The sequence below is a fragment of the Alexandromys fortis genome, unplaced genomic scaffold, assembly GCF_014885135.2.
Source record: "Alexandromys fortis isolate MF-2015 unplaced genomic scaffold, M_Fortis_MF-2015_v1.1 scaffold_2_26212498_36691700, whole genome shotgun sequence".
Taxonomy (NCBI): domain Eukaryota; kingdom Metazoa; phylum Chordata; class Mammalia; order Rodentia; family Cricetidae; genus Alexandromys; species Alexandromys fortis.
In genome coordinates, this window is record NW_026067931.1 from 4,867,394 (window position 1) to 4,894,553 (window position 27,160).

Consider the following 27,160-nt stretch of genomic DNA (forward strand, 5'->3'; position numbering starts at 1 on the left):
GGGGAGAACGTGTGTGGCCCTGGCCGGCGCCCCGCCAAGCAAGCAAGCGGTGGCTGCGGCCGGCGAGCGCGCGCCCGGCGGTGCGTGTGTGTGTGTGTGACAAGCGTCAGGTGACTCGGGTCACGCAGTCGCTCCCTCGCGCTCCCGGGGAGAACTGCCGCGCTCCGGCTGGCTCCTCCGGCAGCGGCGGCGGCGGGAGGGGGGGGCTGGGCGCCGCTGCAGCCCCCAGAGAACCAGGCTCGCCCGGGGAGGCGCGGGCGGTTCGGCCCACGCGGGACCCTGGAGCCGAGCGTGGGCGTGATGAGCCAGGTGCTGGGCAAGCCTCAGCTGCAGGGTGAGGACGGCGGCGACGACGAGGAGGAGGATGAGCTGGTGGGACTGGCGGGCTACGAGGACGGGCCCGGGTCCTCGGACGCCGAGCTGGACAGCGGGCCGGAGGAGGGAGGTGAGCCGGCCTGCTTTGCACGCTCGCCGTCCCGGGGGCGCTGTGCGGAGCAATGCGGGGAGCGCGGGTCCTGGGCGCCGTGGTGGGGAGGGGGAGGGGCGAGGCCGGGCTGCAGACGGCGGCGGGAGGGCGGCGGGGAGCGGGGTCGGATGTCGAGCTAAAAGAGGCAGCTGGCGGCAGCGTGCCTGCTGGGTCGCCCACAGCTGCGCGTGTCATTCTTCCCCGCTATTGTCGCGAGAGGGTCCACGGCGTGGGACCAGAGCTCTGGGGCGGGGCCCGCGCTGCAGGTGGTACCCGAGTCTCCGAGGGATCCCGGTCTTAAGATACTTTGGATGTACCTCGTGGCATCCCCCGGAGTGGGCGCGGGGCGTGCGATCTTTGGCCACTGAAGCCAACTGTTTCTTCCCGAAGGAGCTCGAGTTAGCCTTTCAGATGGGGGCCGCCTGCGTCTCGTTCCTGGGACAGGGACACAAAGAAGTTGAGTTTGGGATTCCTGATTGTTTTTCTTTTTTTAACCCCCTCACCGCCTCTCCCCTAGCACACATTGATTTGTCCATGCTCTAGCCCTGCCCCCCCCCCCCCCCCCCCCCCCCCCCCCCCCCCCCCCCCCTAGCACGCATTGATATGTCCATGCTTTTTCCCCCCCCCCCCCCCCCCCCCCCCCCCCCCCCAGCGGAAGGTTACTTGAAAAGGTCAGTTGAATGGGGCTGTTAACATTCTCCGTGTAGGTTGTAAACATCTCAGGGAAAGGACTAATCTCTTCAATGCCCCACATTGAAGAAACTGAGGAATAAAAGTCCTCGTGACTGGAGTTTTAAGAACTTTTATGGAGAATCTACTGAACTGAACTTGAAGCTCTCTACAAAGCCTTTCTCGAAAGCCAGCTTGGATTGTGCATCTGGCAGGGACTACTTCAGCGAATCAGAAAGGCGTAAAGTTAACTAAGCCTTGAGCCCGGCGGAGGAGGGACAGCTTCCCGAGTTACCCCTTCCCTTCCCTGGCTGCTTTTCTCCAGAGAGGGCTGGTACTGGTTCTCCATTGTTTAAATTGGTGTGTGCACCTGTACGCAGGCTTCCCTTTCTGCGGGCCCTTTAATTGGTCCCACAGTGGATCACTTAGCCACGTTTTTTAAAAAATTAATTTGTTCAGTCGCGTTGTTATTAATTAGCATTTGTTAGAATCTAGCAGTTAGATCCTCCCATAAAAAGACTGAACGGGAATGCATTTGCGAGGTATTTGAAAAGGTAGATGCACAATAGGGAGCTTGTGTGGGCGTTTAAAGAGGAGACCCTATTCCAGAGGAAAAGCCGGTAATTTGATACAGTCCCGGGGGCCCGCGTTTGCCTGGAGGGACTAGAACCCGTCCTTTACCGCCCCCCCCTTCTCTGCCGGTTTTTATTGGGATGCTTGGGGGCACTTTTGAAGTTTGATTTGGCAAAATTTGAAGTGAAAGTAAAGCCCTGCCCAAGGGGAAGAATTCCTGAAACAAAAGACATTTCCAGAGCCCGGAATGGGAGGCCCCCAGTGTTAATCTAAAGGCAACCCTGCCTGCAGCTTTGTTTTGATGACTTCAGTAATAAGCCCCCACTGGGAGTTCCCGGATCAGGCGGAATCCTGGAATCTTGCTATAAAAGGCAACAGCACATTCACGTGGTGAGAAGCAGGCACGTTCATTTCTGCTCTGGCAAACACTGCAGAAGCCTGGCTTTGCTCCGCTGTCTGCTGTACATAGGTGGTCTGCTGCTTTCTCCGATCCTTTATCGCTTAAACACTTTCCCTAATCTTTGGCCTCTGTTCTTTCCTAGTTAAAGTCTGGAGGTTTAGGCCCCGAAGCACAAGCACAATCTCTGTTAGAACATTTGCCTTCCCCGGCCAGCACTTCCTGCAAAGGAGCTGGAACTGGGAGAGGGGCAGCCAAGAATTTAGACGTCCTGCTCCTTGTCCTTCTGACCGCTGGCAGGTTTTGTTTTTAAGATTTTGCCTGGTGTGTGTGTGTGTGTGTGTGTGCGCGTGCGCGCACACACACGTGTGCTGCATGATGTAGGTGCCCAGAGGAGAGTATCAGATCTGGAGCTGGAGTTACAGGAGGTTGTGAGCCACCCAGCATAGGTACTTAGGAAGAGCCACAAGTGTCTGTTGAACCATCCCATTTCTGTAGCACACACTCCCATTTAGATGTTGGTGATGTCTGCATTTACCTATTCTCAAACTTAGGAGAAAGTGAAAATCCACTAATTTAGTGCCTGCATCTAATGGTGGTCTGGAAGTTTCCCCCATCACGGTCAGTCACCTCTGGGAGCCTGGGAGTGGGATGTTGGATGGACTAGCGTTGCTAGTTGAGGCCATTTGTCAGGAGATGTGTAAGAGAATGTAGGCTGAAGATGGAAAGCTCCCACTGCCCCTAGTCTATGTGACCTGTGGAGCCCCGATCTCATCTTTAACCTGAGTCCCTTGTGAGTTTGACCATGTGTGGTAAACTCGAAAATGTGGCGCAGCTCAGCAAGGATTCAAATGTGCATCTCTGGGCTGGAGAGATAGCTCAGTGGTTAAGAGCATTGCCTGCTCTTTTAAAGGCCCTGAGTTCAATTCCCAGCAACCACATGATGGCTCACAACCATCTGTAATGAGGTCTGGTGCCCTCTTCTGGCCTGCAGACATATACACAGACAGAATATTGTATACATAACAAATAAATAAATTTTTTTTTTAAAAAATGTGCATCTCCTTTGGCTCCCACTCCATAGTCTACTCATGAGCAGCAGGAGCGTTTTCATGCAGCTTAGTTCCGTTGAGGATGGACTGAGGCACTGCTTCACCCTTCTTTCCTTGATGCTAATCACAGTAAGGCAAGTCTCATCTTCATACGCTGCCCTGGGACAATGATTAAACCATTAAAAACAATTAAACAGGGACCAGAGCTGAAACAGAGTGGGCAGTATGCTTGCTGTGCAGGCATGAGGACCAGAATTCAGATTCCCGGCATCCACTTAAGTGGATGGAGGGGTATGTGGAGGGGGGTAGGTGTCTGTCATCTCAGCCCTGGGGAGGGAAGACAAGAGAGCCCTGCGGCTTACAACCAGCCTAGGTAAGTTGGCAAGTTCCAGCTTCAGACCCTTCCCCAAAATAAGGCGGATAGAATGGGGAAGGCACACAAAGTCCACCTGGCATCCACATACTTGTATAAAGTACCAACACATACACACACATTACCGTATCCCCCTAAAACCAATTACCATAGAGCTAGGGGTATCCTGGATCCTGGTTTCCATCCTCAGCACCCCATATAAATTCATAATTGTACCATAAATAATGATGAATTTTTGACACCTGACTTTACATTTGCTAAAGTAAATTACTGTGCTTTAAAAACTGGCGAGGAGGCCGGGCAATGGTCACCTTTAATCTCAGCACTCGGGAGGCAGAGGCAGGCGGATCTCTGTGAGCTCGAGACCAGCCTGGTCTACAGAGCTAGTTCCAGGACAGGAACAAAAAAAGAGCTACAGAGAAACCCTGTCTCGAAAATCCAAAAAAAAAAAAGAAAAAAAGAAAAGTGGCAAGGAGCGAGACCAAAAGATACCCCCATTGTTATCTGCCCTCCCGTCATTGAATCAGAAAGCAAAAGGTTTCCCCTAAAGTCCCCAATTTGTAGGGGAAACTTGGTGAAGATAGCTTCTCACCCCCTCACCCCAGTCTGCTTGGATCTGGACTGTTTTCACAGTGGCCTGTGCCCCTTGGAGTCTGAGGAAGCAATGGTTTCGCTTGTTACTGGGGTTGCTATAGGGTAAGCTAGTGATACTCCCTGAAGGGTATACAGGTGCTGAATACAGCAAGTCCCTCCTACTAGGCGTTAATAACCGGGTGTGGCGATGTGTGTCCACAATCTCAGCACTCCAAAGAGTGGGAAGCAGGGTCACCAGTTCAAGGCCTGATACACCTGCCCTTTTATTAGCCGCCTCTCCCGTTTTATTATTAGAACAGACATAGGGTGGTGTAATGGGAACATAAGCCAGTTCTAGATAAGCGACGGGCTCTGCGTTGGAAAGAGGATCGTGGAAAAACTCCTGTCCTAGGCAGCACTTTATTTAGATTAGCCCTCCCCAACCCCGCAACCCTCCCCAACCTCGCAACCCTCCCCAACCCCGCAACCCTCCTCAACCCCGCAGCCCTCCCCAACCCCGCAGCCCTCCCCAACCTCGCAGCCGTACAGGCAGCCCTCCCCAACCCCGCAGCCCTCCCCAACCTCGCAGCCGTACAGGCAGCCCTCCTCAACCCCGCAGCCCTCCCCAACCCCGCAGCCCCGCTGCACAGGACAGCTTTGCTTCCTAAACCACCTCTTTCTTGTTCCTGCCTCCTTTCAGTATTCTTTCAGTATCTTTTGTCCTTCTCATAAAAAGTGTGCACCAGAGCTCACATATCAGCCAGTCCTGGACACCCTCAGGCACCAGTCTTGCCTTCTTCCTTGAGGCAGCACTTGTTCCTGCTGGACCCTGGAGCCTCCAGGGATGCCAGTGTCTCAGACGTCCGTCTCATATAGTCCACTGGGATACAAATGCATAGGGTTGCCTCGGGCAGAAAGTAGATTGTGGGGATCCAAACTCATAATTAACAAAACAAAAATTCTGTTTCTTCTGTCAAACCCTGTAAAGTTCTTGGGTGACAATGGCTCTCCCTAGCTTCACTGTGACTCAGGCTTCTCACTCCTTGATTAATGTGTGTGAGAAGCCGTTGATTCTCTTCTTACGGATCTGAGCGGGATTGTCACTTGTTTCTCAGTGTGTAAAAGAGGTTTGCATAAAAACAGCCTTGACTTGGGAGGCAGAGGCAGGAGGATCTCTGTGAGTTCGAGTCCAGCCTGGTCTACAAAGGGAGTTCCAGGACAGGCTCCAAAGCTACAGAGAAACCCTGTCTTGAAAAACCAAAAGAAAAAAAAAAACAGCCTTGAGTTTCTCTCAAGCAATTAAAAAAAGTTCCTAAGAACACGTCCTCCTTTAGGAAGTATTGGTAAATCACTACACATTAGAAACATAACTGAATATGTATTGAATAATATATATATAGTACATATTACAAATAATATATGTGAATATATTCAATTATGCTTTGCAGTTCCCTACTAGTATGATTCGAGAGAATTTTTTTAATATTTATTTATTTATTATGTATATAATATCCTGTCTGTGTGTATGCGTGCAGGCCAGAAGAGGGCACCAGACCTCATTACAGATGGTTGTGAGCCACCATGTGGTTGCCGGGAATTGAACTCAGGACCTTTGGAAGAGCAGGCAATGCTCTTAACCACTGAGCCATCTCTCCAGCCCCGATTCGAGAGAATTTTATAGGAGATTTTTGTTTCTACATGTAGCTTTTTTATCTCATGTTTTTGGGACAGGGTCTCATTATGTAGCCCTGATTGACCTGGAACTGGCTATGTGGGACAGCCTGGCCTCAAACTGAAGAGATCACCCTCAAAAGATTCACTGTTGTGAGCCAGAGTTTATGCAGAGAATTTCCCTGTTTCTCTAGGGAGAACCCCTAGACTAGCAGTGTGGCAGAATATTTAATTGTGCAAAAATGTGCTGCATTTGCTTTACTATGTAAAGATGTGTTGCTGGTTTTAACTTGCCTGCCTAAGGTATCTGATTGGTCTAATAAGAAACTGAATGGCCAATAGTGAGAGGGGAGGTGTAGGCGGAGCTTCCAGGAGAGAGTAAGGAGGAGGAGGAATTTAGGCTCAGGGAAGAAAGGAGGGAGGGAGAGAGAGAGAGAGACATAGTATGTCCTCACTCATAAGTGGCTATTAGATATAAAGCAAAGGATAACCAGGCTACAATCCATAGCCCCAAAGAAGCTAGGAAACAAGAAAGACCCTGGGAGGGACATATGGGTCTCCTTGGGAAAAGGAAGTAGAAGGGATGTCCTGGGTAAACTGGGGGTGAGGGGGAGTAGAGGGAAGGGATGGGAACTTGAGAGATCAGGTGGGCGGGATAAGCAGGAGAGTGATGAGGAAGATGTCTTGATAGAGGGGACCATTGTGGGCATAGGGAGAAAGCTAGTGCCAGGGACACTCCCGGGAACCACAAGGGTGACCGCAGCTAAGGCTCCTAGTAATATCGGAGAGGATGCATGAACTGGCCTTCCCCTGTAATCAGATGGGTGATTGCCCTAGTTGTCATCATAGAGCCTTCATCCAGTACCTGATGGACGCAGATGCAGAGATTCGCAGCCAAGCACTGGGCTGAACTCTGCGAGTTCAGTTGAAGAGAGGGTGGAGGGATTATATGAGCAAGGGGGGGGGGTCAAGATCATGATGGGGAAACCCACAGAGACAGCTGACCTGAGCTTGTGGGAGCTCTTGGACTCTGGACGGACAGCAAGGGAACTGGCATGGGACAGACCTAAGCCCTCTGCACCTTGGCAACAATTGTGTAACTTGGTCTTTTGTGGGCCCTCTAGCAGTGGGACCAGGACCTGTTCCTGATGCATCAGCTGGCTCTTTGGAGCCTACTCCCTATGGTGGGGATGCCTTGTTCAGCCCTGATGCAGTGGGGAGGAGCGTGGTTCTGCCTCTGCTAGATGTGCCATGCTTTGTTGATTCCCGTGGGGGGCCTTACCCAATCTGAATGGAGACGGAGGAAAAATGTTGGAGAAAGCTGCTTATTTTGTTCCCAGCCTCCCGGCTAGCTTAAACCCAAAATAATCACACAGAAACTGCATCAGTTAAATCACTGCTTGGCCCATTAGCTCTAGCTTTTTTTTTTGTTTTTGTTTTTTTTTTTTTTTGTTTTTCGAGACAGGGTTTCTCTGTGGCTTTGGAGCCTGTCCTGGAACTAGCTCTGTAGACCAGGCTGGTCTCGAACTCACAGAGATCCGCCTGCCTCTGCCTCCCGAGTGCTGGGATTAAAGGCGTGCGCCACCATCACCCCGCTAGCTCTAGCTTCTTATTTGCTAACTCTTACATCTTAATTTAACCCATTTCTAGCCATCTGTGTATCGCTACATGGCAAAGTTTTAGCATGTCTGACTCTGGCAGGGGCTCCATGGCTTCTCCCTGACTCCGCCTTCCTCCTCCCATGCTATAGGCCAAGCCAGTTCTTTATTCATTAACCAATAAAAGCAACACATAGACAGAAGGACCTCCCATACCAGAAAAGTGGGTGGGAGGTGGGGGGAGTGGTGGGGTAAGGAGCGGAAGGAGAGAAGGGAGGGAAAAGTGTGGCTGGTATGTAAAATAATTTTTTTAAATGACGGGGAAGAAAAGAATCTTTGGTATTAGAAGGCCATATGGCTGACATGAAGTCACCTTGTAAGGTAAGGAATGGTATGGTTTTTTTTCTTTTCTTTTTTATTGTTTATTTACTGTATTTTATGTGCACGGGTGTGAAGGTGTCAGATCCCCTGGAACTGAATCTTCAGACAGTTGTGAGCTGCCATGTGGGTGCTGGGAACTGAACCCCGGTCCTCTGGAAGAGCAGTCAGTGCTCCTAACCGCTGAGCCATCTCTCCAGCCCCGGAATGGTATGGTTTTAATGTCGTGGAGGAGCTGCCAAGTGGACTGCCACATCCAGCCTTGTGATCTGGGCAGCCTCCTTACCCAGATGCCTTGGGTACTTGTCAGTAGCTGGGAAAGGTTTCAGAAGTGGCACGGTAGTCCCTGGCACGTTGCGTGCAGTTAGATATCTCACCGAAGCGGTGGACTGCATCACAAGCCTCCAGGGTCCCCTGGTCCCCGCTGATGGCATCTTGCTGACATGGCTGCCATCTTTCCACTCTAGTTAGTATGTGCTGGACCCTGGCCGGCAGGGAGACACATCCAGCCCCATGTGCAGTGAGAGCTGCACGTCTGTCTCACTCACCTTACTTTACCTGACACCTCTAAACTCACACACCCACATCCCCCTTCAAAAAGTTTCCTTTGCCACCCTCCACAACACCCCCTGAGAGGAGACACTCCAGCCTGCATTTCCAGACATAACTAAAGACTGCACCTGCATCTAACAATGTTACCTGGTCAGAAAGACTTAACTTGTGGACATTGTTTGTAATGCTTATGTTTTGTTTATTTGTTGGAAGAAGTTGTATTCAGAAAGATCAGTAGGTGGGGCCAGTGAGATGGCTCAGCAGATGAAGGTGTTTGCTGCCAGGTCTGATGATCTGCCTTAGATCCCCAGCACTTCCACTCCCCAGGCTGGCCCCAGGGCATTGCTCCTATTGAACACAGTTTCATCCAATTTCTTTTCCTTGGGATTGCAGTTTTAAAATAACTTGCATTAGAATGCGATTTGCAAAAATAAATACACATTTGATATGATTCTTCTGAAAGCTTCCCCAGTCAGGTAGAGCATTTATGCACCATGTCCACTGCAGAGTTACCTTACCCCCTTGGAGTCCCTTCTACCCCTACGCCTGTCCCCAGGCAGCCACTGAGGCAGTGTGTGCCATTGTATGTTAGTTTTATTGTTTCAGAATTTTCTGAAAAAGATAGAACTGGATCCTTCTCTGCAGTTCGCCTGTGAGTGCCAACAACTTCCTCCCTCCCTTTCTTCCCGTGTTGGACATTGGTGCATACTAGGCAATCACCCAGCCCCTGCCTACTTCCTTGTATGGCTAGGATGTGCTGCAAGTTGCTTATCCATTTACCTGTTGATAGACATTTGAGTTGTTCTCAGTTTTGGAGTATTATGAATAAAGTAGGGATAGTAGTAGAAATGAGCTTATTTTTTTCTCCTCCTCCTTCTCCTCCTATTCCTCCTCCTTCCTTTCTCCTACCCTCCCACTCCCTTTCCTCCTTCTCCTCCTTGTTGGTGTGGAGTCCACCTTTTATCCTGTTCCTCCTCCCTCTCCCCCTTCTCTTCCCCCTTCTTCTTCTTTTTCTTCCCCTCCTTGTTGGTGTGGAGTCCACCTTTTATCCTGTTTCTCCACCCTCTCCCCCTTCCCTTCCTCCTTCCTCCTCCCTCTCCCCCTTCCCTTTCCCCTTCTTCTTCTCCCCCCCCCCTCCTTGTGGGTGTGGAGTCCTCCTTTCATCCTGTCTGCCTTGTCCTCAGAATATTTTTGTTTCCAGAACCCCCATGGCCCTTTCTTGGATCGCTCGTGCTCCAAGGTGATATTTTTTTTCTCTAGATTCATTGTCGTAACACGAGAGTTTGTTCTGATTCTTTAGTGAACCCGCGTCTTCCGTTTATCGAGCCTACGTCCTCTTCTGTGATTCACATTTTAATCAGAATCTCACACGCTCATCCTTGGAGTGTCTGGAAGGAAGACGGCAGCTCCTGCCTCAGACACTTTTAGGTCCCATACACTACAGTAAGAACCACTGCACCACCGTTTTCCAGGCCTGCAGGCTCCTCTCCCAGCTGTCTTTGTATTGCTTAGGGATATGTGAGGGTGTTAGGACAGTTTTCAGGGCCTTAGGTTCCCAGATGTCTGTTCCTCTCATGAGTGGGTGGTAGACGGGACACCGTTTGGAAGAGTAGCATCTGAGTCACAGACCATCTGGCATGGAGCTGAAACCCCGCGTTAGAACGACTCACCCTGTCCTGTTTGTCCTGTGGTTTCTTCAGTTCTGGACTTGAGCGACCCCTTCAGCACTGAGGTGAAGCCCAGGATCCTGCTCATGGGTCTCCGAAGGAGCGGCAAGTCGTCCATACAGAAAGTTGTCTTTCACAAGATGTCCCCGAGTGAGACCCTGTTCCTGGAAAGCACCAATAAGATCTGCAGGGAAGATGTCTCCAACAGCTCCTTTGTCAACTTCCAGATCTGGGACTTCCCAGGACAGATTGACTTTTTTGACCCGACCTTTGACTACGAGATGATCTTCCGGGGCACAGGAGCGCTGATCTTTGTCATCGACTCCCAGGTACAGACTCCATGGGCGACACCTACCTCTCCACATTCACCCATATCCGTTTGCAGTGGTTTTCGTAAAATCATGCGTGTGTGTCTGTGTGTGTGTGTGAGTGTGTGTGATGCACATACAGATGTGTGTGCAAACTTGTGTTCACCACAGCCCACATGTATGTGGAGTCAGAGACTCCAGAGGCTCCTTTCAAGTCCCTTGTGGGCTCAGAGGATCAAACTCTTGTCAGACCTGAGCCAAGCACCTTTACTTGCTGAATCATCCTGCTGACTCAGTGGTTTAGGTTTTTAAATCCGCAATAGGCCCTCCTATCAAACAAGGATTTCCCAGAGCCCTCAGATTCTGCAGAAAAGGCTCCTTGTCAGTCATAGCCCACACTCACCTAACCCATAAATAAGATCATATACCTGCTGCGGAAGTTTGAATGTAATTGGCCCCCATAAGCTCATAGGGAATGGTGCTGTTGGGAAGAGTGACTTCGTTGAAGTAGGTGTGGCCTTGTTGGAGGAAGTGTGTCACTGTAGAGTCGGGCTGTGAGGTGTCATATATGCTCAAGCCACACTTAGTATCTCAGACCACTTCCTGTTGCCTGCATATCAGGATGTAGAACTCAGCTCCTTCTCCAGCACCATGTCTGTCTGCATGCTGCCACGTCCATGATGATAATGGACTGAACTTCTGAACTGTAAGGTGCCACCTCAATAAAATGTTTTCCTTAATAAGAGTTGCCATGGTCATGGTGTCTCTTCACAGCAGTAGAACCCTAACTAAGAACCTGGGAAACTTTATAGATGTGGGGCAGGTGCCAGAAGATGTGTGGAATGATTACAGGTTCTCTGCAATTAAAGTTTATTTAGAAGGTTACATGCTACAATATTTGTTATTAAAGTAGATAAAATTCTAAGTGAAAATTTTCTTCTGAATCAAAATATTATTTTTAACTTATTATTTTATCTGTATGGGTGTTTTACCTACATGTATGTCTGTGAACCTTTATACCTGGTGCCTGTAGAGGCCTGATGGAGGTGTCGGATCCCCTGGAACTGGAGTTACAGACAGCTGTGAGCTGCCATGTGGGTGCTGGGAATCGAACCTGGGTCCTCCGGAAGAGCAGCCAGTGCTCTTAACCACTGCACCATCTCTCTAGCCCTTGAATTAAGTTATTATTATTAGTACACACTTGATTATGATAACTCTTTTGTGCGTTTTGTAGATGACTGTTGAAATGTGAGGTAGGTATCTTGTTTTCCACGGTTCACATCTGTGGGTTTTTTTTTAAGATTTATTTTATTTATTATGTATACAATATTCCTTCCACGTATGCTTGCATGCCAGAAGAGGGCACCAGATCTCATCATAGATGGCTGTGAGCCACCATGTGGTTGCTGGGAATTGAACTCAGGACCTCTGGAAGGGCAGTCAGTGCTCTTAACCTCTGAGCCATCTCTCCAGCTCTCACATCTGTGTTTGAATAACCAGTTCTACTTTTGTTCTTTGCTCCTATAGCTGTGTTCACATAGATAACTTGGGGATATAGGGATATAAGGTGAGTTTCGTCATAGCATTTATGCAAGAATTTAAAATCCTTCCAAATTGTGTCTCCTGCATTATCTAGTTTTCTGTCATAAAAATTATTTTTAGTAGTTTATTAACAGTTCTACAGTTCTGTGTAGACCTCCTTCAACTTGGTTGTTAGTCAAGGGTAGGGAGACATTGACTGGTGAGGAGCCCTGTTCCCCAGCCTCAGTGGGAGGAGAGGAGGAAGGGAGATCAGGCTGGCCAGCGCTGGGGCGGGTGGGTGAGGTTGGGGCCTTAGAGTGTCTGAGACCATGGTGCAGGCTGGAGGATTTCCCAGGCCTAAAGGGAGCAGCTTCTCTAGGGAATGCCAAACCCAGTTCAGAGTGGCGTTCAGAGAGTTCCCTGAAACTCTGCCGTCTGTCAGCCTTCCAAAATGTGTGTAACACAGAAGGAGCGTCTTCAGCAAACCCTTGCTCTAGGAGGCTGCGCTGTGTGAGCAGCTCCGAGAACTGGGCTCAGAGTGCAGGGGTTCACTCTTCCTCCGGTGAGAGGTCTGTAGAGGAGAGACTGAAATACAGCGCCAGACCCGTGGTGGGTTCCCCAGGCCCACCCGGAGCTTGTGCCTGGGCTGTCGGGAGCTGCTCTCCTGGCACTCCAGTGTGTACAGACCTGTTTTCTGGCCAGTCTCCCCGTCTGTCTTCCAGCACTGTAAATCCGGGAGCTCAGGGCCCAGGGGAGTGACTAGGTGTGCCTAGTACAGGTCAGGGAACCCTCTTCCCCTGAGTCAGCCGGTGCTGTTTAAGGAGCTGCCTATGAGTAAGTGGATTCCACCCAGGGCTAAAGATCATTTTCGATGCTGACTTGATAAATACTCAGATACCGTACTGCGCTGTGTAGCAGCTCCAGTGCAGATCTAAGGCATTTATGATACGGTTGTAATTTAGCCCCCAAATAAGTATATTTACTTTATTTTTACTTTTCATTGTTTATTTTTAATCATGTGTACATGTGTCTCAGTGTGTGGGTCTGCATGTGTGTGTGTGTCCCAGAATGTGCGTCTGCATGTATTCATGTGTCTCAGTGTGTGGGTCTGTGTGTATACATGTGTCCCAGTGTATGGGTCGGCATGTGTACATGTCCCAGTGTGTGGGTCTGCATGTGTACATGTCCCAGTGTGTGGGTCTGCATGTGTACATGTCCCAGTGTGTGGGTCTGCATGTGTACCTCTCTTAGTGTGTGGGGGTCTGCGTGTGTACATGTCTTAGTGTGTGGGGGTCTGTGCACATGAGTACAGGTTCTTGCAAAGACCAGAGGTGCATGCTGTCCTGGAAGCAGCGTTTTAGGTGGTTATGAGCTGCCCTGCTTAGGTGCTGGAACCCGACTCTGGTCCTCTGCTGGAACAGCAGGTGCTCATGACCACCGTGCTGTCTCTCCAGCCCAAAGTTGCTTATTCTTAGCTAGGCATTGTCATTTAGGTTGGTAATAGTGTTTCTGATTTTGTGGGTTTTTTTTAAAATTTACTGCAGGTCACAGGAAAGTCTAATAATGTTTGAGAAAGATCCCCCTGCCTTCCTTCTTCCCTCACTTTTCCCCTTTTTCTTTTCTTTTTTTTTTTAAAGTGGTTTATTTTTTATGTTCTTTTTTTCCCTCACTCCCTCTATGATTGAAGTGGTTCTGTCAGAGGTAAATTGTTTCTAGATCCCTTTTTATTTTTTATTTTTACGACTTATTATGTATATAGTGTTCTGTCTGAAGAGGGCGCCAGATCTCTTTACAGATGGTTATGAATCACCATGTGGTTGCTGGGAATTGAACTCAGGATCTCTGGAAGAGCAGGCAGTGCTCTTAACCACTGAGCCATCTCTCTACATCCTCACTTTCCTCTTTTTCATACCTCCTCTTTCTCTGAGACAGGGTCTTACGCTGGTGCTCAGGCTGGACTTGAATTCACAGCAGCCTTTCTACCTTAGCCTCTTAGGGAATGCTGGGATTACAGGCATGAGCATCTTGCTTTTCCCCCGCCCCCCGCTTCAGACAAGGTCTTTCTACATAATCTTGGCTGTCCTGGAACTTGATTTGTAGATCAGATCTCACAGAGATCTGCCTGCCTCTGCCTCCCAATTGCTGGGAGGCATCCTGTTCCCTTGGAGGACCTAGGTATTGGTCTAGGTTCTATTGCTGGAATTGTGGCTCCTATCTTATGGCTATCAACCAACAACCTACACTGTGCCTACCCAGATCAGCTGGATTTTTTTTTAGCTGTATTTTCTCATCTCTGTGTTAGCAAACTTAGGTTTGTATACTTAAAGTCCATAATAACGGAATTTTGTTGTTGTTGGGAGTTTGGCAAAATATTTTTGGAGATCATAACTATGTGTTTCCAGGCCATGAGTGTGTCTAGAAGGTTCTGGAAACAAAGCTGAAGGCATGACCTTTGTTCCAGGATGACTATATGGAAGCGTTGGCCAGGCTCCACCTCACAGTGACCAGAGCCTACAAAGTGAACACTGACATTAACTTCGAGGTGTTTATTCATAAAGTGGATGGTCTGTCAGATGATCACAAAATTGAAACCCAAAGAGACATTCACCAGAGGGCCAACGATGACCTTGCAGATGCTGGCTTAGAAAAAATTCACCTGAGGTAAGAGCCAACACCCTTAGGGTCTGGGTCCTAAGAAAAGCTGGAGCCAGTGGACTTGGGTTTCGGTCACCACAGCTGGCTGGGTGGGGACTGGCTAGGCATGGATGGCGTGGATTTACTTGTTTACCTGAAATCTAAAATGTTGTGTACTTGCTAAATGCTAACCTTTGGCAAAAATAGTGTTTTGTTTTATTCTTGTATTCAACAAGTTGTTTAAACTTCTCATCTCATATGAAAAACACAACAAAACCGATGGCTCTAACCCAGGATGCTAACTGATACTCAAAAATAGTTACTGCTAATAGGATGTTATTTATAACCTCAAACAGATGAGGGTGAAAATCATTAGGATAGAAATTCACAGGAAAATGTCTCTCATCTATTTTATGGGGTAGAATAGTACATAATCATTGACTTTGCAAATTGGGGGATGAAAAAATTGGCATGCTTTAGTATCTATAATGTAAAACTTACTAATGAGGCAACAGGCTTGTGTGGGGATGAGTCTCTGTATAGTGTCAGGATGCTCACACAGGATGTGGGGATGAGGGCAGAGTCTCTGTATAGTGTAAGGATGCGCACACAGGATGTGGGGATGAGGGCAGAGTCTCTGTATAGTGTAAGGATGATCACACAGGATGTGGGGTTGAAGGCAGAGTCTCTGTATAGTGTAAGGATGCTCACACGGGACGTGGAGATGAGGGCAGAGTCTCTGTATAGTGTAAGGATGCTCACACAGGACGGCCAAACTCCCAAGCTTGCCAGTCAGTGCAGACTGAGCCTGGCTCTAGCACTAGTGAGGAATAGAGGCTGGCTGCTAGGACATACTTGGTATTGACCAATTCATTATGAATTCTGAAGGGTGCTTGTATGTTAAAATTGTACATAATATCAATGGCATTAGTGACAGAGCCCAAAACAACTGCTCAGTCAGGGAGAACCTGATGAAATACTACCCTCTCTTTCAGCTTTTATCTGACGAGCATTTATGACCATTCAATATTTGAAGCCTTCAGTAAAGTGGTTCAGAAACTGATCCCACAGCTCCCGACGCTGGAGAATCTGCTGAACATCTTTATCTCAGTAAGTAGATGGTTTGCTCCTGCTCAGGTCGTTCGCAGAATCCGAGAGCGCGCGGCAAGAGTGAAAAGTTGTAATGCCTCCCTGCGTTTCATGCACTTCAGCATCAGTCTTGAAGGTTATTCCTACCGTTTGTTTTAGAGCCTTTAAACTCTGACAGTGTGTGTTTCCCTGGTGCACTTGGATTGTTTATTCAAGCGGGAGGCAATCATTAGTATTAATGGAGTCTTACCTTGGACACGGAGCAGAAAGCCTGGTTTGGGGGCCAGCAGGTTTACCAAGCCTTACCACCAGCATCCAGTCCAGACCACACGATACAAGGAGAGAACTAATTCCTTCCAAAAGTTGTCCTCTGACCTCCACGTTTGTGCTGTTGCAAGTCCTAACTATCCTTGAAACAAAAATACATGAATATAAGGAAATTCAACGTTGTCTGAGTGCTGAACCTGATGAGTCCTAAAGAGGCCAGGCCAAGAGTTAGGAAACACTGCCCAAATGGTTTACCAAAGATAAATAACTTGGACTAATTCAGCCTTTAATGTGTTCTTTCAAATCCATCATAAAATGTATGACAGTCAAGTTAAAATTGCAATAAAATGGTACAATAGGAGTTCCTAATAATTTTGGCTTATTTATATATTGCATTGGTGATACCATATAATTTTTTAAATCTTGAAAGAAATCACTTTATTCTAAAATCGTTGTCTGTTGACTGTACACAGTACAAGGAGTCACTGTGACAGTTTCACGGAGGCTTGTGTTGTTGTTTAATGCACCCGCCCTCCGTGCTGCTGTCCCTTCCCCTCCATGTCCCCTTCCCTAACTAGTGCAGTGGAGTATCATTTTTCATAGAACCCCGAAGTGGCCGGAACTTGCTGTTTCTTTAAGGCGTGTCTTTCCCCCACCCTGTCAGAATTCCGGAATTGAAAAGGCATTTCTGTTTGACGTGGTCAGTAAGATTTATATCGCAACTGACAGCACTCCCGTGGACATGCAGACCTACGAGCTCTGCTGCGATATGATCGACGTGGTGATCGACATCTCTTGTATTTATGGGTAAGCAAAGCATTATTTTCTATTGTAATTAGAACAAGTCCCTTGCCCCTCCTCCCCCCCAGACAGTGTATTCTTAAAGGCCATAACTGTGCTGTCCTTCCAGGGCTGGAGGTGTGGCTTAGTTACAAAGCAAGTCCTGAGATCAGTCCTCAGCGTCATAGAAACAGGGAGGAGACGTGGGGAGGGCGGGGCACGTGGGGGACGGGACGGAGGACTGCCTGCCCACCTGCCTGCCTTTTCATAGCTTCTGGGCATCTTTGCATTCGTACACTTGACTTTGGTACTTTCATTTTAAATGACGGGGATCTATAAATAGATCATTTAACATGCCAGTAATCGCAGGTAATTGTTGGTTACCTGCCTATTATGATTAAAACTTTGTTACACATATCATCTATAATGGTCTGTTGTTTGTTTTAATAAATGGAGCTTGCCTGAAGATTAGAGTGCAAGGTAGTCACACTTGTCAGCCATACAGGCCAGAGAGTGGTGGCACACACCTTTAATCCCAAGATTTGGGAAACGGAGGCTGGAGGATCTCTGTGAATTTCAAGGCCAACCTGGGCTACACAAGATTGAGTCTGTCTAAAAGAGAGACAGCTCACACAACGATGATCCCAGCACTTGGGATCTCACGCCTTTAAAATCCCAGCACTAGGGAGGTGGAGACAGGAGTGATATGGCTGGGTGGAGAGAGGAATATAAGGGACAGGAACTCAGTGGAGAGTGGAGTGTGGGCCGTGGAGTCTTCAGGATTTGTGGAGACAGGATCTCGCCCATTTTCAGTCTGAGGTAGAAGAGCCAGTGGCTAGGCTGCTTTGCTTTTCTGATCTCCAGGTTGAACCCCAATATCTGTCTCTGGGTTTTTATTATTCATGCTGCAATCATCTAATTTAGTTGTTCCATGAGTTAGGGATTACTGTAATGATCTGTCCTGTCCCTTTAAGAGACCAGCCACTCTTCAGCTTCCAGCCTGAGTCCTTTCCTTTCCTGTCTCCCTCTCAAAGAGGCAGCTTCTGTCTCTCCCCACTTCTCCCCTTCCCCTCTTCTATTTCTCTCTCTCTCCCTCTCCCCCTCCCTCCTTCCCTCCCTCTCTCCTTCCCTCCCTCTTTGCTCTTCCCCCTGTCTCCCCTTCTCTTCCATAGCCCACTAAATAAATATCCAACCTCCCTCTGCATGGCGTGCCTATCCATGTCTCTGTCTCTCGCCCACTGCGTGGCTCCCTGCCTGGGACCAGCAGCCTTCAGAGACTTGCTGCATGGTCTCATTGCTTGCCCATCTGTCTATCTCTCCTTGTGGGACTGGCTGCCCCATCGAGGTCTCTCACCCACCACGTGGCTCCCTGCCTGGGACTTGTGGCCAGCTGTAGCCACTTGGGGAACTGCGGCATCCATGCCTGGGACTGGCTACCCTCGGGACCCACTACCCACTGCTGCTGCTTGGTAACCTGCAGCGTTTCTGCCACTGCAGCCACTCGGGGATCCGTAGCATTTTACTTAATCCATTACAATTACTATACTTGGTTTACAGATGCAGAAACGGACTTTAGAATGGTGGCTTTTCTAGCAGCCGTTCTTTCTGTCAGCAAGAAAGACTAGACTTTGAACCTGGTCTAAATGATCATGGTCAGAAGCTGAGAAACCTGCACACACAAGTACGCCCCATGGGGTAAAAATAGACCCACAGGCATGGAGACCATTTCCATTACCCTGTTTGGTACAGAAAACACCTGCTCAGTACTTTTTAAAATTTGCTTTTAATTGTCTGGGTAGCAGAGACTTATAATACCAGGCAAATGACATCTGCTCATTTTTATTATGACCTTAACAATTCATAAAAACCAAAACTTTCTAAAATAACATTAGAGAGCGGAGAAAGTTGTATTTTTTGTTTTTCAAGACAAGGTTTCTTTATGAAACAGTCCTGGCTGTCCTGGAACTCACTCTGTGGACCAGGCTGGTCTCAAGCTCACAGAGATCCACCTGCCTCTGCCTCCTGAGTGCTGAGATTAAAGGCGTGCGCCAACGCTCCCCCTCCCCCCCTTTTTCAGTTGCAAAGTTGTATAACTGGAGATAGAAGCAGTCTCCATGCCCCGTAGTACGCTGAGCAAGTTTGCACAGCTGGAATGTGAGGGAGCCGTTCTCTGATGTCACGCGTGGCTGGCCGTTCTCTTAGACCTTGCATTTTCACCTGCTCTGCTCTCTGCCTCACACCCCCTGACATTCAGCCTGCTCCGCCAGCTTCTGGAAGTTTCAAGCTTAGCTGCTTCTGTCTTCCATTATCTGAAAATTCTTTGCCCACCCTGTGAGATTTTTCTGTTAACTCTGTTACATATACGTTCATGTACATGCAAACACGTGTGTGCACATAACACACGTACTCCTAAGACTGTGGTAAGAACGAAAACACTGTTAATAGGCTCATAATGTTCCTGCCTTGATGGGGCCTAGATAAGTTGTGCTTGTCGTGATTTATTATTGCCATCAGACGTGGCCATACGGCTTTACCGGTAGTCTGTTATTTCTAAGATGTAAGTGGAAGCTGAGTGAGGCTGGTTACAGTCTCAGTTGCCACGGTAATCCGGTGCAGTGCACAGCACAACTATCTGGCCCCATAATTAATGATATGCATGTTCATTATTGTGCCGTGTGGCAATAGACAGAAGTGGTTAGTTGTTTAGGTAGATGATGTTAATCAGAGGTACTTGCACCAGCTGAAGCAAACACGAGGAGAGTCAGTTGGGCTTCGTCAGAGATGACGTTTCTGGAGTGGAGTGCTGGGGTTCTGAGAACCCACGGATTCCCTGATAACGGGGTTGGAGCACAGTGGTTTGTGGGCTCCAGACTTTCCTCAGTGTGCTCGCTCGTTAGTTTTACTTCAGCTTGAGCCTCACTTAAGAAAATACCCCTGTGAGATGGGCTGGAGGCGTGCCTGAAGGGCTGAATTTTCTTAATTAGTAATTGATGTGGGAGGGGGGCTCAGCTCATTGTGGGTGTGGCCACCTTGGGCTGGTGGTCCTGGGTTTAAAGAAAGCAAGCTGAGCAAGCCAGTAAGCGGCTCCCCTCCATGGCCTCTGCATCAGCTCCTGCCTCCAGGTTCCTGCCCTGTTTGAGTTCCGGTCCTGACTTATTTCGCTAATGATCAATGAAATGGAAGTGCAAGCAGAATAAACCCCTTCCTCCCCAAGCTGTTTGGTCATGGTCACGGTCATGGTCACGGTCACAGCCACCCTGAGACACTCAGCCACCAGAGCAGCTGTGAGCCTGCTCAGTAACCAGCACCACGGGAGCAGGAATGTGGGTGGAGACTAGGCCCTAGCAGGCAGCCCAGGAAGCAGGGGGTCTGGGACAGGAATTCTTCCTACCCTTTCTCTGCTTCCTCCTGGAGACCAGGTGGTTTGTTTCTGAAGGACTCTCAGCTGAGGCTCTGTGCAGTTAGCAGCTCGACACACACAGAGACATACACACTCATATGGACGTACACACACACACACACACACACACGTATTCCACCTTCACGTGTTTTCCTTGCTCATAGATGGAAAAGTGAACAATTTCAGTTGAAAAACTTAACAACTTTATTCTTGTAATTTTTTTTGGCTCTTCTATTTTGTCTGCTGTGTTACTTTTTGTGGTTGCAAAGGCAATACCTCCTTATGACAAGCATAAAAAGTAAGCTAGCTTGGGATCAGGGATTTGAGCTCAGTGATAGGACCCTTGCCTGGCCTGCAGAAGCCTGCTTTAGATCCAAACTAAAAGCAAAAGCCAAGAAGTTCGTAACCTCACTGTCTGGAGACAGTCACTGTTTAATTTTATGAACATTAGCGTTTTGCCCACGTGTATGTTTGTGTGAGGGTGTCGGGTATCTGGAGTTACAGATAGTTGTGAGCTGCCATGGGGGTGCTGGGAATTGAACCCGGGTTCATTTGGAAGATCAGTCTGTCTCTTAACCTCAGAGCCATCTCTCCAGCCTGAAACCTTTATGTTTTGTCTGCGTGTGTGTATATGTATGCATGCCTGGTACTCTCAGAGTTTAGAAGAGCGTGTTGGGTCCTTTGGAACTGGTGACCGCACCATAGACTGTGTGTCCTTCGTGGGGATTTGCCAGTTTTAACCACGTTGACACATTTGCTTGTATTTTCCTGATGCACAGCTGGCATTTATGTTTTAGCTGGACTGCTGGGAAATTGAATTGAGGATCTACTGATTTTTTGTATTTCCTGAGAATAAGAACACCTTGTTGCAGGACACTGTCTAGCCTACTCTGCTATCTACTGTGTGGTCAGATTTTACCATTCCTCCTCCGGCACTGCCTTTTCTTCTGTGGAGTTGTGGAGCTGGGGGATGGACCCTAGGGCCTCACCTTGCCAGACAAGGGTACTACCACTGACCTACATCCCCAGCCTCTTGTTTTTTTCTTTTCAAGACAGGGTTTCCTGTGTAGCCCTGACTGCCTCAGAACTCACTATATAGACCAGGTTGACCTCGAACTCACCGAGATCCTCCGCTTCTGCCTCCCAAGTGCTGGGATTAAAGGCCTGCGCCACCACCACTCTGCTTATCCAGAGCCTCTTAATTGGGTTTTCTAGCAGTTTTTCCTCTGGCTCAAGTCAAGCCCAAGCGTTTGTTGGTCCAGTCTGTGTGAACTCTCTTTGGAAGTCTCTCCCTTACTTTTGGCAACCTAGCTGTTCCTTTGTATAAAAACAAGATGCCTTTGGCCACAGAGGCACGAGGGCTCGCCCCCACTTCCACTCACGTTCCTCAGGCACCTCGAGAGTTGCCAGCTCCCACAGCATCCACTCACTGTGCTGGTAAAAAAAAAAAAAAAAAAAAAAAAAAGGGTGACTATCAGGGCCGCCACACCTCCAGTGCCTGTGTGATCTTTTCCCCAAAGGTACTCCACGCACAAACGGTCTGTTAGGGTGATAGTTTTCTGTGTGCTGAGGTGGGGGTCTCTTGCTGGGTTGCAGTTTGTAGTTCTTTCTTGAAGGTCAAATGCATTCTGGTTTCTGTCTCCATTTAGTCTCAAAGAAGATGGAGCAGGAGCCCCGTATGACAAGGAGTCCACAGCCATTATAAAGCTGAATAACACAACGGTTCTTTATTTAAAAGAGGTCACAAAGTTCTTGGCGCTCGTTTGCTTTGTCAGAGAGGAAAGCTTTGAAAGAAAAGGTAATTTCTGGTGTGATTTGAAAGAACCGCCTCAGTCCGCGCCGCCTCCGTCGCCTGTTGAATGTGCGTAGACACGGCATGCCCGCCAAGCCTCAGCTAAAGATGGCTAGCTTAGGGAGCAGGAGAGGTGGTCCTCCCCAAGGATGAGCCCACCAATTGGTTGTCCAGTGCCAAATGATCAGCCTGGAAAATAAGCATACAGGTGGTGGTCTAGGGATTGAGCAGAGCAGGGTATGATTGGGAACTTAGACGTGTATACATATATGCATGGAGTAACATGGAAAAAGTGGCCATGAATTTAAGGAGAGCAAGGAGCGGGGAAAGGAGAAATTTAACTAAACTGTAATCTATGAAAAAGCTGGCGAGCTAGGCTCTTGGAGGTGTAGAGCTATGTGTGTGCATGCACACAGACCTGCACATTCTACATCTCGTCCCACATTTATCATTGGTTGTTCTTTCCTGTGCATTTTGGAAGCTGAGGAAAACAAGACCCACGTCGATGTATAACTTCAGCTGGCAGCGGGTTCTAAAGCCTAGGAACATTTGAGCTAGGCTGGAGAACTCATTTATTGTGAACTAATCTTAGAATTAAATTATAAAGTTGCAAAAATGGTAAATAATCTTCAAGTCCTCATCTGACCCCCTTTGACAACATTTGACCTGGGAATTGCCAGTTTCTAGTTGGGATGAACTTGTGCACACTGGCGAGAGTCCCATGCAGACATGCCGCCATGCCCTTCCCGCTCAGATGTTGCTCTTGTCTGTCTGCTCCCGGGGAGCCTCTACTAAAGTTGTGTCAGGGTCCCCACTACAAAGTTTCTAAAGGCAAATGCTTCATGCTGCTCAAGTCCAGTTGCTCCTAATATCTGATGTGTGAAACTAAGTTTAAGTAGAAAATGATCATGTAGACCTTTGTGAATTATTAAGAAGCCACAATCTCTGATGACTTGCAGGTTTAGTAGGATATAGTAAACTAACTAGAAACCTAGTTGTTGAGTTTAATATAATGCTATAACTAAGGAATGTAGGGAAATGAACACATTTAAAGTTTCATCATCTGTTTTTTTGTTTTGTTTTGTTTTGTTTCCCCCAAGACAGGGTTTCTCTGTGGCTTTGGAGCCTGTCCTGGAACTAGCTCTTGTAAACCAGGCTGGCCTCGAACTCACAGAGATCCTCCTGCTTCTGCCTCCCAAGTGCTGGGATTAAAGCCACCACCGCCCAGTTTATTTGTTTTTTTTTTTTTGGTTTTGGTTTTGGTTTTGGTTTTTCAAGACAGGGTTTCTCTGTTCTCTATAGCTCTTACCCTTGACATAGTACATCCACCTGTGTTTGCCTTCTGAATGCTGGAATTAAAGGCGTACACCACCAATACCCGGCCCCTCAGCTCATATTTAATGTGTGTATTGTGTGTATGACATCTTTCCATATTGTTTGTCTAAAAAATAACCAATCCCTACCTAATTATTTAGTTATTTTTGAGACTGGGGGTCTCACTATGTAGCCCTGGCTGGCCTTGAACTCATAGACGGGTTCTGGAGAATTTAGGTTGTCAGGCTTGTGAAGCCAGCCCTTTCTGAAAATAAGAAAAAAATGTTTGTTGCTATTACTGTGTGTGTGGAGTTGGTTCGCCCCTTCCACCTTCATTTGTGTTTGGGGGTGGAATTTAGTTAGGTCCGGCAGGCTTGCATAGCAAACACACCTGCTGAGTCATCTTGACAGCCTTTATTTATCTTAATTGCAATTAGTCTTTAATCTGAATGATTAAAAGAAGTTAGTGCAGTTCAGTGGTTTCTCACATCTTTGAGGGCACGGACACCTTTGGAGATTGGTGGAAAACTCTGAGAAGCTCCTGGAATAGTCTTCAGGAAACACCCACCTCTCCTGACCACCTGCCATGCTGGACCTGTTCCGTGATTGTGCCTCTGCTGCCCCCTGCTGGCGGCGGGTGCCACGAGTGACAGGTTGTGTCTCGGGCCACTCATTTAAAGTGTCATTTTGTCTTCTCTGCAGGCCTTATTGACTATAATTTTCACTGCTTCCGGAAGGCCATCCATGAGGTATTCGAGGTGAGAATGAAGATGGTGAAATCTCGAAAAGTCCAGAGTCGCTTACGGAAGAAGAAAGGAGCTACTCCTAACGGGACCCCTCGCATGCTGCTGTAGGGGGGCTATCAGGAGCCTGAGCCCACGCATGTGATGGGGGTGCTGAGCCACACTGGACCTCAGGAAGGAGGAGCCTACGACACGGACGTAGATTTGTTCAGGACAAAGAAAGTACTCTCTTTTTAAAATAAAATGAGCTCTTCGAAGCAAAAACCTGTACAGTAACAAAGTGAGCCCACTCTATCGCTGCATAAATATAAACTTCCGTGTTGATAATCAGAAAACCCCCCTTGAGAACTGCCAGGAACTGTACATACTTTGCACTTTTTCACATTTTTCCTCTGGAGAGGAACTTTGATAAGGACTTTTCTAAACTCTTTTTCTGTACTTGATGTCAAGGGCGTGCATACTATGGTCCATATATGGCCATCGGAAATTCATCCAAAGTAATACATTGGTAAAGACTTTTTGTAAGTTGGGGAACCTTTGCTACCAATTGTTATGGGGGAAATCATTTTTCAGTGGAGCAGGGATAGTAGGTCTGGGCTGGGAGCTCCAGGCAAGAACAGTAAGAACTTGTGTTTGTAATGCGTGTGAATGGAAATTTTTTAGAAGAATATCAGGACCAGGCTTCCATCCAAGTCTGTATCCCTACTGGCCATGCCTTCCTACCCACCCAGTCTTTATGCAACTCTCTCCCTCGGCACACGTCTTTGTGGTCGGTGTGTTCAAGTGGGTGACTTCTTTCTGCTGAGTTATTCTAATGAACCTTAGGGACCAGATTTCTAAAACGATGCCGGTTAGTATAAAGATATATGAATGTTGTTTGAGGAGACGGGGGAAATAGTATGGATTTGTTGGGAATGTTCTGGAGGTACTTCCGTACCTGCCAAGGAGGTAAAATAACAGGCCGAGAGGGTTCCCAGAGAGTCCCAGTGGCAGATGGCCTCTCAGACTAGATACACTTGTGTACCTGTGTGTGTCTGGCTCCTGTGAATGGCCTCTTGTGCTATGTTTAAAGTCTTTGTTCAGGACCAGTTTTTAGTGCTCCATGGCCATAGGCGTGGAGCAGGTCTTTCGTCTTCACTATGGAGTTTAGTCCTTGGTGGCTTCATTTGGTATCCGAATCAGCTTCATTTGGTACCTGAATCACCTGTCCATCTGTGACAGTCTGCCTTGTGTCCTCCCTCCCATGCCTACCAAGTTCAGCTTGCTACCAACTTGCTCTGTGAGAGAATTCTGACACAGGAAAGCTTGTGGCCTGTGGGAAAAGGTCCGCCTCAAGAGGTCTAAGTTAGCCATGGGTTCGTTTTTCTAGATGAACAGGGAATTGGAGTCCTAAATCTAGGCCTATACCAAGCCATTCCAAAGGTTAGCACTGTCAGGCATGTATGACCCTAGAAAAGATTCCTAGGGACATCAGAGCTGCTCTTGCAAAAATACATGAAGTGTTTAAAGCATTTTTTCCCTTCTTATCTAATTGTTTTTCCTTTCCCAAATCTTACACTTGGTTTCTTGCTTGTTTATTGTTTGTGTATGGTTTGGCTGTCCTGGAAGTCACTATGTAGACCAGGCTAATCTTGAAGTCTCAGATCCACGTGACTCTGTTTCCCCTGAGTGCTAGGATCAAAGGTGTGCACCACGAAGCTGCTAACAATGATGGATGTCTGATGTTGCGAGCTGAGCCTCCAGTAGTCTGTGCGGTACTGGGGTTTCTAGCACTCCTTACAGCATTGTGGCTCCTTCCTTACAATTCCCGTACAGAGACCACAAAGGAATTGTTAGGCGTCTGGAACCCCAGAGAAGTTTCCGTTCCCTTAATTTTCAGAGCTGTTCCCTGATGGGCCTTGGCCAACAGGTTGGAAGGAGGTTGGCTACCCTGAAGAGTCTCATCTCCTCCCCCCAACATACACACACACACACACACACACACACACACACACACACACACGAGAGAGAGAGAGAGAGAGAGAGAGAGAGACAGAGAGAGAGAGAGAGAGACAGAGAGAGACAGAGAGAGAGGGGGAGGGAGGGAGGGAGAGGATGCTGTTTGTTTGCTTTTTTGAGACAGGGTTTGAGATGGCCCAGGCTGCTCTCAAACTTGCTATGTAGCCCAGGGTTATCTCCCACTTCTGATCCTCTGCCTTCACTGCCCCGTAGTGCTGGGATCTTAGCAGAGCACCAGCAAGCTTGTCTTGAACAGTGCTGAGGACTGAGCCCCGGGCTCTGTGCACGTTGGGCAGGTTCTCTATTAAGCTTATATCCCAGTTCCTTTTCTTAATAGTTTTTACAAAGTATTTCTCATTGAACAGAGAATTGCATTTTTAATAAGACTTTATTTTTTAGGTAAGACATCTGCCTGTCTGGTAAACCACATGAAATTGCCATGTAGAAGTGGAGCTTCCGTTTTGAAGCTGGTTATATGGTGGGTTTTTGTTGAAATGTGCCTTAAAAGCCCATCAGTTCACGGGCGTGTGATCGATCCTGCAGCTTAGGGCCCATGTTCCTAATCACAGCCGCACTCTCGTTACTCATGCTGATACGGATCGATTCCTGCCTCCGGCCTCGTGTGACAATGACTTCTAAAGATGCAGGAGTTACAGCTGAGCGGTGAGGTTTTCCAGTCTGGGACTGGGATTACTACAGATCTTCACATTCGTTTCATATTTTCTCTTAGATTTGGGAGTTAGTCTAAGGCGCTATGTAGATCTGTGTTGATGCTCAAGTGCAACGATACCCAGAAAGGGCAAACTCCTGGCTACGGCGGCCGCACTAGGACAGTTTTGTTTGGTTTTAGGAGTTGCGAACGGGAAGATTTGTAGAGCAGGACAGGCTTACAGGCTTTTGATTTTTGAGTCAAGTACTTCTGGGTTATGGTCGGACTGACTCGCCGTCTTAGCTAACTTTTAGTCATGGAGATCAGTGTGAGTGACCAGGATAGAGTGTTTTCAAAGGAGTAGAAATAAAAGCTGATTAACATTTACCAAGTGTTATTTTGTGAACATTATATATTTTGGATCCTTAAATAAGAAACGACTAAAAATCACAGCAATACTATTAACGTGGGTTATATGCCAACTGTCTGAAATGGAATTCATAAAAACAATGGCGCTGTTGTGCGATTAAAGTTCAGTATGCACTCAAACAGACTGGGTGTCGTTTGTAATCGAGCACTCTGTTTTACTGTTGATAGTACGTCATTTGTAACCACTGTGGGCCAGCCTGGTCTACAAAGTGAGTTCCAGGACAGGCTCCAAAGCTACACAGAGAAACCCTGTCTCGAAAAAATAAA

General features: G+C 47.8%; 1 protein-coding gene across 4 annotated transcripts; it reads left to right on the forward strand.

Moving 5' to 3' along the window:
- Rragd (Ras related GTP binding D) lies at positions 1–27,013 on the forward strand. Of its 4 annotated transcripts, none has more exons than XM_050145482.1 (7): positions 6–445; positions 10,003–10,298; positions 14,260–14,459; positions 15,428–15,542; positions 16,453–16,595; positions 21,618–21,766; positions 23,777–27,013. In XM_050145482.1, exons 1-7 carry the CDS (start codon positions 301–303, stop codon positions 23,926–23,928), a joined length of 1,200 nt encoding a protein of 399 aa, XP_050001439.1. In that variant the 5' UTR covers positions 6–300; the 3' UTR covers positions 23,929–27,013. The 4 variants fall into 4 exon arrangements, with proteins under 4 accessions (XP_050001441.1, XP_050001439.1, XP_050001440.1 ...); XM_050145483.1 differs by lacking the exon at positions 6–445 and adding an exon at positions 7,636–7,753; XM_050145485.1 differs by lacking the exon at positions 6–445 and adding an exon at positions 9,359–9,542.
- The last annotated feature ends 147 nt before the right edge of the window (positions 27,014–27,160 follow it).